At 57.4% G+C, this 11,560-nt stretch overlaps 1 protein-coding gene across 1 annotated transcript; it reads left to right on the top strand.

Moving 5' to 3' along the window:
* Positions 1–3,406: 3,406 nt before the first annotated feature.
* TMEM173 (transmembrane protein 173) lies at positions 3,407–9,463 on the top strand. Its single transcript, XM_019472281.1, has 7 exons — positions 3,407–3,493; positions 3,826–4,070; positions 4,707–4,887; positions 5,820–5,928; positions 6,086–6,324; positions 8,172–8,358; positions 9,247–9,463. Exons 2-7 carry the CDS (start codon positions 3,826–3,828, stop codon positions 9,438–9,440), a joined length of 1,155 nt encoding a protein of 384 aa, XP_019327826.1. The 5' UTR covers positions 3,407–3,493; the 3' UTR covers positions 9,441–9,463.
* The last annotated feature ends 2,097 nt before the right edge of the window (positions 9,464–11,560 follow it).

Raw genomic sequence — 11,560 nt, 5'->3', positions numbered from 1 at the left:
AATGATCCTTGAGGTCCCTTCCAACCTGGTATTCTATGATTCATACGATTCTGTCATTCCCTGCCTTTGCAAGCACCTTTGCTGGTTCAGCAGACAGCTTAGTTCTTGCTGCGTTTGGACGGTGATTAAACCAAGGGTGGTTTGGACAGTCGGTTTGGACCACAAGCTCCTGCATCTCTGCCCAGGTGTACACAAATAGAGCAGCTGTTCAGAGGGATGTCGCAGGGTCCTTCGGGTGCCCAGAAGGGTGAGGCAGAGCAGGCTGCAGAGGCTGAGAACAGGCACCCAGGTAACACCCGGCCATGGAGCTGCCCTGGCCCTGGCCCATCTCCACTCACAGCAGCACAGCAGCGGTGTGGAAACCAGCAAGCCCAGGCGACTAGTGCTGACTAGTTTGGTGCTGATGAGTCAGTTATCTAGCAGGTGACCGCGGACATCTCCAATAACATAATGAGGTGGGTTTGCTGTGATTTGTCTGCATCAGGAGCATCCCACGGAGGCATTGGTGGGAAACTGCCCAAGACCGCACGTGGCCCAAGACATGGGGCGTGGGGAAGGTGGGGATGCCCCACGCATCCATCTGTGCCACACATGGCGGTTTTCATGAGTGAGCACCAGCTGACGCACATGCTGCTCTGTGGTTAGTAAGAGGCCATGGCACATGGCGCATGAGGGGTTTATGGTGCCTGCCACACTAGCGGTTTAAAAACCTCTAGGGTGAGAAACTACCAGTCTCAGTGGGGTCTGCAGTGTAGGTGCGTTTTATGGACTGCTTTACAGAGAGTTGATTTCTTTGCCCAACTAAATCTCAAACAGAGGTGTCAGCACTAGCCTGGTTGGAAGTGCCATGGCACTGGTCTGGGGAGGTCGCTTGCTGGGGTTTTTTATGCATCTAAAATCTTTTGGCGTCATGCATGACTTCTTGTTCCCTCCCCTTGAAGGAGTAATAGCAAACGGGGAAAAAGGAAACTTCAATCAAGGCACAATCTGGAAAGGCAAATTGTCGGCTAGACAAAAGGCCAGGGAGGACAAAGCGGCAGCTTTGGTGCTCCCGCTTCTTGTTGGCTGTGCAGAGGCGCTGGGCAGCACTGGGCTCTCCGTTCCCAGGCAAGCTCAGATGTCGCAGATGTCCAGCCTCCGCTGGAGACATTCAAATCTCGTTCCTGGAGTTCAGGCTCAGCTCTTGGACTGGGCACCACAGCTCTGCTCCGAGCTGTGCACCACATGCACAGTCCCATCCGCAGCACGGCAGGGAGCCTGGGCAGGCTGGGGGGCAGCTGGGAGGATTGTTCAAGAGCAAAGTGGTGTCGAAGTGATGCAACATGGTTGAGAGCATGGGAGCTCTCATTTTGTCCCCGTCTGCAGCTGGCCTGCAAGCTGCAGATGCAATTCCTCTTTCCTCCGATCCTCACCTCCCTCCAGCCTTGTTGTCTGCTTCTGCAGGCTCTGGCAGACAAAACGGCTCTTCCATGCTGCTTTTTTTATTGCAATTAGCACCTGGGCAACAGCTACATATGAGGCACATCTGGGGCTGTGGGGCAAAGGCAGGCTCAGAGCAGAAGTGAGAAGAGACAGAAATACCATGGGTGTTAGCACGCTGAAGGTAGAACTGAGAAAGCAAGAGGCCAGGCTGCATGGGCAGGAGAGCCACCCAGCTGCTCAGGGACCGGCGAGAAGAGGGCTGGGGAGCCGGGCAGCCTCCTCCACTGCACCGCAAGAGCCAGCCGGAGCTGGTCAGTGAAGCTCAGCCACCAGGGACAACCCAGCGCAGGAGGAGGAAGTGATTCGCTTGATGTTTTAGCCAGCCTTTGTGTTGAAGAAGCAAACAACACGTTGGCTATATCCACAAGCCCTCCCCAGGCTAGGAACACAGGTCAGATGCCCTGTAAAGCGGGTTTGCTGCGGTTTCTAAAGTACCACCGAAACAGACTCCGATAACCTTGAGACGAGCGCAAGTAGCACACTGCCAGTCTCTCTGGGCATCTATTCCTTCCTCCCACCCTCCGGGTTTGCAAATGCTTGAATGAAATGTGACCTGTGGGCACATCTGAATCAAGATCCTTGTGCTGTGTGCCCACTGCAGCCTGCGGAGACCCCCAGCAAGGTGCCTGTGGGTCTGTGGGGACTGCGAGGGTCCCTTGGCAGCCTCCCTGCGTCCACAGGCATTCCTGGGCAGAAAGCAATTGGACCCAGAGCTTGTTCTGGACGGTCACCCCCTTACCCAGCCTGTATCTACCCAGTTTACCTACACAGAGGCCATGGGAGACCATGCTGAAAGCTTTGCTGAAGTGAAGGTTCTCCCCCCATCCACACAGCCAGTTTTCTTGCCATTCAGGGTAGTCAGGTTGGTCAGGCACGATGTGGCCTTTGTAAATCCCTGCTGGCTGGTCCCTTCTCGTCCTTCAGGTGCTTGGCAGTGATTGCCGGGAGGATTTGCTCCACCACTTTCCCAGGGACGGAGGTGACGCTGGGCAGGCTGTAGTTCACCAAGCCCTCTTTCTCACCCTGCTCAAAGTTGTGAGTGATGTTTGCCTTCTCCCACTCATCAGAAACCTCCCGATTGCTACGGTCTTCCAAAGAGATGAGAGAGGAGCCTTGCCATGGCATCAGCCAGCACCCTCAGCATCCTCGAGTGCATCCCACCCGGTCCTATGGGCTTGTGTGTGTGCGCGCTGAGTCAATCTTCCTCTAGGATGGGTAATGCCTCACTGCTGCAGACTCCGCTGCTGGGACCAGGGACCTGGGAGGTTTGAGGGCAAACCTCAGCAATAACAGCTGAGTCAAAGGCGGCCTTGTGTACCTCGGCTGCTCTGGGTCTGTGGTCGCTAGGACCAGGGACCTGAGAGGCTTGAGGGCCTTACTGGCCAGCAAGAGCCTGGCTGCAGGAAGCCCCTGCTGTGTCGCCAGTGGCTGGGCACTGCCTCCCGAGCCAGCATCTCCCGGAGCTGGGTGGGGTGGGGGGATCCAGGGTGCTGTGAGTCACCCTCTCTGCTAGAAGGAATTTGCTTCTGTTTCGCCCCTGGAAACCTGCTGCACTTAATAAATTCAATCTTTGAAATCTGCTGCACTTAATAAATTAAATCTCAATAAATTCTGGTTTGCTTTCTCATTCCAGCTCGGCTCAGCCCCACTATGACCTGACAGATACGTTGGGGCTTTCCAGAGGCGTGAGCTCACGGATGTCAAAACCTGCCACATCCACCCAGCGCTGCCAAGTGCCTGGATTTCCTGCAGGCTGAGAGGCCTCATGGGTGCGCTGCGTGGGAGGGCTCTAGTGCTTTCTACAAGCTGCTTGCAGCTGCAACAACTCCTTTCATTTTCATTTTTCTCAGTGCTGGGAATCGTGCAGCTGCACCTGTGGGGGTTCTGGGTCTCTGTCTGCGGCAGCAGCCTCCAAAAAGAGCCACGGCTGCAAGGGCTGGAGCACAGAGCCAGTTAACTGCAGTGCAGGAAACCCAGGCAGCGTCCGGTCTCACGGCTGGTAACTGCTCCGGTGAGTGCGGCAAGAGGAGCGATGGTGGCTGCGGAGCAGGGAGGGCTGGCGTAGGGTTGGCATCGATTTGGGAGTGGGGTGGCCAACCAGGCCCTGTCTTGCCGAGCCCATTTGGGCACGGGGGGCAGCCCCGAGGTGGCCTGTGCAGCGCACAAGGGAACCTCCCCAGAAGCGGCTGCGTTTCAGCAGCATGCAAAGGAAGGGATGGCTCTGTTGCGTGCTTTGGGGTGTTCATGCTGGATGTGCATGTGTGTCCCCATTCTCCGCTCCCCACAGTGCTGCTGTGAGCGCTGGGGACAACAATTGCTACTGACTCCCCCTCTCTGCCGCAGATGTCTCGGGAATCGTGGCAGCCAAGCCACCCCACCGCCTTGCTCATCCCCAAGGCCCGGGGACGGCGAGCGCAGCGTGCCGTGTACCTGCTCCTGGTTCTGTGTGCCGCAGCGCTGTACCTCACCGGGGAGCCCCTCATACCCACCATCCGCAGCTTCACCTCCCACTTCGTGGGCCTGCAGATCGGGGTGCTGCTCAAGGGCATCTGCTACCTGGTCGAGGAGATCTTCCACCTCCAATCCAGGTGAGCCAGCGTGGGGGAGGCTGTCTCCTGGGCTCCTGGGGCCACCCTGGGGACAAGGGCGTAGCAGCCTCTGGGTGTCGGGAGGGATCTGCTCCTTGTGTCTACCCCCACAAGTGCCCTCTGTGGCAATGCTCTGCTGTGCCCCGGCAGCACATGCTGCTCTCCACCAGCCTCGTGTCTTTCTCAGCTCCTCCTCCTCCTCCTCTCCCGTCTCCTGCCTGCCCAGCTCCCCCGTATGTCTATGCACCTCTCCCTCTCCTCTCTGTGGTAGCTCCCTAGTGTGCCCTTTACCTGGGGAGCAGATCTCAGCCCCCAGCCTTCCCCCACCACCCAGTGCCGGAGGGCACGGGGCTGTTGGAGGTAATCTCCCCTTGCTGTCTAGGGCAACATTGCATCTGCTCCCCTCCGAGACCCATGGGTGCTGCTAGAGACCCAAGCCCTCTCCTGGCTGGGGGCACCTGGGGTGCACTGAGCAGGGTCCCACAGGGCTCCCTGGCTCCGGTACTGCTCTAGAAGGTCAGCAGCACTGGCAGGGAGGTGGGAGCATCCCCCAGCCAGTGCCCCGTGGGCTGCAGATGGGGATGGCGGGCAGACGGGTGGCCGCCAGCCCGTCTCCTATCTCCCTTCCCCACCCAGGTACCACGGCAGCTTCTGGAGGGCCCTGAGCGCCTGCTTCCCCCTGCACTGGCACAGGCCCATGCTGCTCGCCTGTGGCTCAGCCTATGTGACTCTTGTCAATGGAGACGGACAGCCACTCAGCTTCCACCTCACCCTGGCCAGCCTGTGCCAGCTCCTCATCCTCGCTCTGGGGCTCCAAGTAAGGCACCAACACCTCTAGCCTGGCCAGGCATCCCGGGGAGCACGGCAGCCCCGAGCGGTCGTGGGGGCAGCTGGCCCAGCTCTGCGCAGCCCCCGCACGTACAGCCCACCCGCACGCAGCCCCGCAGCGTGAGAAACGCTCTCGTTAGCTCAGCCCCAAAGAGCTGATCTCCTCGGCCCCATACTGCCACGCACACCAGCAGGAGGGCCAGGCTGCCATTTAATGAGCACAGCCGCCCCCGGGCGCTGGCAGCAGCCCTGCTGCAGCCAGAGCCCCGCTGACACAAAATACAGGGGTATTTTTAAATCCATCAATCAAGCTGGTGCTTGGGGGTAAAGGGTAGCCTGTATGGTCTCCAAAGGGTTAATTATCAGGCATGCTGTGGGTGGCAGAGCCAAGCTCCAGGTACCTCTGCAGCATTGGGAGGGCTCTGCTTTACCCCAGCAGAGCTGGAAGGGGAGAGGGGTCGCCCAGGCTACAGAAAGCTGCTTTGGGGAGGGCAGCCGTCAGGCGCCTGTGGGGTTTCAACAGCCATTTCCACCTAAATGAACACACAGAGCTGGCAGGGGCCACCGGTGGCCCTGGAAATCCCACCATCAGGCGCTGCGATGTCTCCTCCCGCATACTGGAAGCACTGAGCAGATGCACAAGTTGCACTAGGACATGCAATCCCAGTGGAGGATGCAGCCAGAAACGTGTCCAGCTTGCTCTGGCATCAGCTTCCTCATCTGCAGGGGCTGTGTGGGCCATCAAGAATGCTTGGCCCCGCTGCCCGACGTGGCGGTGGAAGGGAGCAGCAGGGTTGCTCACTCTCCAGATCTCTTTGGAGAAGGTGGCTGTTCTCCAGTCTCTGCAGAGAAGCGTCTGTTGCAGAAGAGCCCAGGTGGCTGCATTCATCACCGCTGGTCTGTCTTTCCTTCCCTCCGCAGAAGCCCTCAGCAGTGGAAATGTCTGAGATGTCTGAGAGGTCGAAGCAGAACGTCGCTCATGGGCTTGCCTGGTCTTACTACATTGGGTACCTAAAAATAGTCCTGCCACGTACGTAGCTGTTTCCCTGCTTTATCACGCCTACAGATAGAAATAGCTCCTAATAACAATCCTCCCACTTTTACAGTGTTAGCAGGGAAATGGGGAGCAAGGTAGAAAGCAGCTGCACTCACGCCAGGCACCTCTGCCCGATGCTCTCTTCCACCAGGGGTGAAAAAGTCGATGGAGGAATTCAGCAGAGCCAACCCCAACGTGCTGGCATGCAGGGAGACCTGGAAGCTCCACATCTTGGTCCCTCTGAGCTGTGACGTCTATGATGACCTGGAGAAAGCTGACAGCAATATCCAGTACCTGACAGACCTCACTGAAACCACCCTGACCCGAGCTGGCACCAAAAGAAGGGTCTACAAACACAGCCTCTACGCAATCAGGGATGAAGACAACAAGGTATATTGAGTGCAGCATCGGGAGAGCAGTGGGCACGCTTCAGCCCAAACGTCTTCCTGGCCTCAGATCCCGGCCCAGAAGTGGCCATAAGGGCAGGACAGTGTCCCCTCTCCTATTAGATACTCCCAGCTTTCAGCAGGCTTCCATGAGATGGAGAGGTCCTGTCCGTGCCGGCCATCTGCACCCCTTCCTCCTGGCTGCCTCCTCCCAGGCTCAGCCCTTGCAGGGATGTTGGGCTCACTTAACCCCTCCTGGAGTTGATTTAAGTCCAGAAAACAGCAGAAAACTGAGCAGAAAAAAGCAGATGTGGGGTCCAGAGCATCACTTCCCATGGGACTAATGAATATTTCCTTTTGTTGTGAAGAAGTGCTTGAAAATGTCTGTGTGAGTCATTATATAATTTGACTCTCTCCCCTTCCCCCAGTCACCTCTTTTCCGGGCTGACGAGCCCTAAATCCCTCTGTCTCACATTGCATTCATCTCCCTCCACATCTCCAGGCAGATGGGCCTCTGCCCCTGCACCCTTGGAGGAGGAAACACACTGGTCCTGCTGACGCGGCCGCGGATGGAGGCATCGGCAGAGCGATGCTTCTCACCTGGGTCTCCCTAATTTGCCCTTTGACGGTGGCCGATTACTCAGCTGCTGCTTTTAAAGCCATGCCTGCAGGGACTCCAGAGCCTCTTTCCTGGCCCTGCTCCTGGGGGAGTACAGTCAGCATCGGGTTTTTCCTGCTACAATGCACGCACTGATGCCGTGTTTCATCCGCCAGTCTCCTGCTGAGTCACTCAGCACCAAGTGAGCTCCAGCAGCTCTGCAGCCTGGGCCTGCCCTGACCCGCTGCATGTTGTCAGCAAAATCTGTCCCTCAGCTTGCTGCCGAGTCGCTGGTGAACGCGTGCATGGCAGCGATGGTAGGTCCAAGCCTTGGCGCCTGCTCCGGGTCACTGTGGTAACTGCCCTCCAAGGCTGGTAGCTCTTCCTGCTGCTCTGCATTTACCCAGGGATCCCGTCCCTCTTCCTTCTAACATGCTTTATTAAACTTTCCAGTTTGCCCCATATAACACTTACTGGTAACCCTGCTCCTCCTTGGAATTTTTATGGCCTTAACAAATCTCTCCTCATTTGTTTGATCAGCCTCCTTCTAGCTGTGCATTCGCCTTGCCAGCATTTATCCTCTTCTCCGTTCTCCTACGCTCCATTAGGATGCTCAGACTTCCCCTTCTCTAGCAGAAAAACCACCAAGCCAGTTTGCCCCATATAACACTTACTGGTAACCCTGCTCCTCCTTGGAATTTTTATGGCCTTAACAAATCTCTCCTCATTTGTTTGATCAGCCTCCTTCTAGCTGTGCATTCGCCTTGCCAGCATTTATCCTCTTCTCCGTTCTCCTACGCTCCATTAGGATGCTCAGACTTCCCCTTCTCTAGCAGAAAAGCCACCAAGGTGTGATCAGTCACGGGCAAGGGGCGTCTCCACGGAGGACCAAACTCCATGGGGAAAATCACTCCCCAGGCTGCAGATTGGGAGTGCTGCCAAAGCCAGTGGCTGCACCCTGGGGCCCCGTGGGAGGGAGGCAGGTTCCGGAGCCCACCTGGCGCACGGGGCATGGCCTTACCTGCCTGCCTGCCAGGCCAGTTGCTCTTTCCCCGCTCGACACAGGGCAGGGGGACACTGGGGCCAGAACCCCTGTCCCTGTCCCGGGGGTCCAGCACACAGCACCAGTGCAGGGCAGGCCACGGAGCTGCCAAGGGGTCTCGAGGGCTCTGCCCAGCGCCAGGGTCGCCCGGCAGCCCTTTGCCAGGCGCTTGGTCCTCCTGCCCCCGTGTCTTTTTCTTCCATCCCTGCAGCTCTGGCACTGCGCAGTGGAGTACGCCACCCCGCTGCAGTCCCTCTACGCCATGTCCCAGGATGAGTGTGCTGCCCTCAGCCGGGAGGACCGCCTGGAGCAGGCCAAGCTTTTCTACAGGACATTGGAGGAGATCCTGAAAGGCTCCAAGGAGTGCGCGGGTACCTACCGGCTCATTGTGTACGAGGGTGAGTGAGGAGGGGAAGAGGGTAGGGGTGCCCAGCACGGTGGCTGTGCTCCCCCAGCCCCTTGAGTGACCTCGGATCAGGGCAAGCAAGGGGAAGCAGGCAGGATCCACGTAGCACTTGGCTGATATCCCCACTCACACGGGCATGCAGGTCCCTGCCACAGTGGGAGGAAGGGGCTGCATCCCCAGACAGAAGGACTTCTTGCTGTGGGTCTTGGAGGAGTGGGGAGGTTGCTGGCAGAGCTGGTCCCTGTTGAAGTCCCCAGAGGCACTTGAGACAAGCAGTCTTCCACTGGGGCAGCAAGAACGCTTCCTCAAGGATTAAATATAACAGGGGGCTTCCAGGGGAAGGAGCAGCTCCCTTCGCTGCTGATGTTCTTGGGAGAAACGGCTGGGGCTGTCAAACCCTCCCCAGCATTCGGACAGGTGTTGGTGTGTGTGCTGGCTCAGTGGCGTTCCTCCTGACGGGACGAGAAGGAGCGAGGCTATCCCTTCTTCCTTTTAATTTCCCTTCTCCTCACCTCTGCCAGAGCAGCAGGGCTTGAAAACAGCTTGCTGCTTCTTGCTGAAATGAATCTCATTGTTTTTCAGAGGAAATTCAGCGCTCTCCCTGATGGGGAGAAGCATTTCTATCTGGCGAGGTAGTTCCTATCACAACAAGCACTATGGGAAACCAGCACATACTGCCTGTATTTTCCTCTCCTTCCTGCACTTTGTGTTGTATTTTCTTTCTTCTGGCGTGCTGAGAGGAAGTGAGAACTGTATTTTGACTTCTCAGGAAATTCCGCGTATTTTGTGGCATCTCCCAGAGATTCTGCTCAGCTCCCTGCCCAGAACCCTGCCTTGGGCCAGACCAGTGAAGGTGGGTTTTGTCTTTTTTCTGTTCCAGAGTCGGGCAAAGCAGAGACCCACTTCTTGTCCAGAGACATCCTCTGGCACCTCCATCAGCAGCGTCACGAGGAGTACACCATGTACGAGGGGAACCAGCCTCACAACCTGTCCACGACCCTCAGCTCAACAGAGCTCAACCTCCAGATAAGTGAGTCAGACCTGCCGCAGCCTCTGCGAAGCGACTGCTTGTAAAGCACCAGCGCTGCCCAGCCCCGCACCACCTTCTCCTCACCTCTGCCAGAGCAGCAGGGCTTGAAAACAGCTTGCTGCTTCTTGCTGAAATGAATCTCATTGTTTTTCAGAGGAAATTCAGCGCTCTCCCTGATGGGGAGAAGCATTTCTATCTGGCGAGGTAGTTCCTATCACAACAAGCACTATGGGAAACCAGCACATACTGCCTGTATTTTCCTCTCCTTCCTGCACTTTGTGTTGTATTTTCTTTCTTCTGGCGTGCTGAGAGGAAGTGAGAACTGTATTTTGACTTCTCAGGAAATTCCGCGTATTTTGTGGCATCTCCCAGAGATTCTGCTCAGCTCCCTGCCCAGAACCCTGCCAGACCAGAGACCAGTGAAGGTGGGTTTTGTCTTTTTTCTGTTCCAGACAAACAGAGAACAGAGCTCAACCTCCAGATAAGTGAGTCAGACCTGCCGTGCGAAGCGAGAAGCGACTGCTTGTAAAGCACCAGCGCTGCCCAGCCCCGCACCACCGCCTCGGGGCCCCGGTCCCCCTTCCCCAAGCCCCTTCCTCTTGCAGCAAGTGCTGCCCATGGCAGCGATCCCCAACCTCCTGCAGCAACTGCCCACCAAAACCTCCTGTGCCTCATGTTTGCTGAAAACAGCTGACTGAAACCACAGTCCTGTGACATACTTCCCATTTTCTTTGTTATGTATATCTCTCATTAATCCATGGGTGGTTTTTTTAATCTGCTTTGATTCATATCAGATAAAGCACTTTCCTCTGGAGTAAGTTGCATTATCCTGAGCCTTGGGCACGGTGTGCAGTCTGCCCTTGGACATCCTGTGGTGTTGGACGGGGCTTTGGAAATCCCAGCCACGAGTGTGTGTGTGTGTGCGCTGGGTCCAACTCATCCAGCCAGCGTGGCCTGGCTAATCTGATGGCTTCTGCAGGCACAAGGAGTATGCGCAGGACTTCCACGGTACCCTCCAGCCTGATGGACCCCACTGCGCAGTCACACACGAACATCCTCACTTTCCACCCACTCGGGATGTGGAGGCAGAAGAGGAGGAGGTCAGGCCTGGGGAACTCTGACATTCAGTAGTCCCACAGTGCAGGAAGCCTCCCTGCCTTTGCTCCATCCAGTACTTTCGCACCGAGAGGCATCTGCGGTGCCTGCTGATGCCCTTCATGCCCACATTCCTCCCAAGCACTCCGCAGAAGTGTTTCTCCAGCCCCAAGGGACATGCCAGACCCCCTGGAGCTCTGGGAAAGGGGCAGGGTGCAGTCCCGGGACAACTTGCGTGGGGTTTTCGGTGCAAGACATCACATGTTGGGCTGCTCATCCCTCTGTGCCTGGGGGTGAGGTACCCTCGACAAGCCCAGCAAGCCGGGCCCTCCCTGCCCGCTCAGGCCCTGTGTGGTCCGGTAGAAGCAGGGCAGAGGACGTGCAGCGGGTCTGCCTAGCGTGGCTCCGAGACAGATGATTTCTTGGCTCTGCCCATCTACGTGCTCCTCCAGGATCTGCCTGGAGAAGACACCTAGGCTGAAAAAGGGGCTGTACGCGTGCCAGCCCCCATGCCTGGGCACCCCGCATAAGGCCACGCTTGCTGGAGAAACCCAGCTTGCAATGGATGGAGCCTGCTCCCGAGGGACTGCCAGGACCAAGCAAGCAGATGAGAAATACAGTCCCCGTGGTGGGCTGCTGCCAGGAGCCTTCCCATCCGGGAAGACAGCAAAATCCCAAAGGTGCCCTGCATGACCTGGGCCAGCCATGGGGCAGGGGAGCCAGTCGGTCCCTCAGGCAACCAAGCATGAGTGAGGCAGCGTGGCCAGAGCTGTGTGCCATGGGGCAGGATGGTGGCTCCAGGGCTTGTTGCTTACCAGGTTGCCAGAGAACATGGCAAAGCTTTGCCATGGTGCAGCTTGGCAAGGCCACAGAGCCGGGGCCAGAGCTGTGCACCCACTGCTCCATGCCTCAGTTTCCCTTTTTGCCAAGAGCTGAAGGAGGATTTAGCCAGCCAGTTCTGCCCTGGGTGGGAAGGGAGGGCAGGAGGCAGCTCAGTTGGCTTGTTATGCTGTTGTGGTTTAACACCAGCTGGCAACTAAGCCCCACCCAGCCGCTCGCTCACTCCCCC

The sequence above is a fragment of the Aptenodytes forsteri genome, unplaced genomic scaffold (assembly GCF_000699145.1).
Source record: "Aptenodytes forsteri isolate BGI_AS27 unplaced genomic scaffold, ASM69914v1 Scaffold19, whole genome shotgun sequence".
Lineage (NCBI taxonomy): Eukaryota > Metazoa > Chordata > Aves > Sphenisciformes > Spheniscidae > Aptenodytes > Aptenodytes forsteri.
The sequence above is the reverse complement of the archived record's forward strand: the minus strand, read 5'-3'. Positions and strand labels throughout refer to the sequence as shown.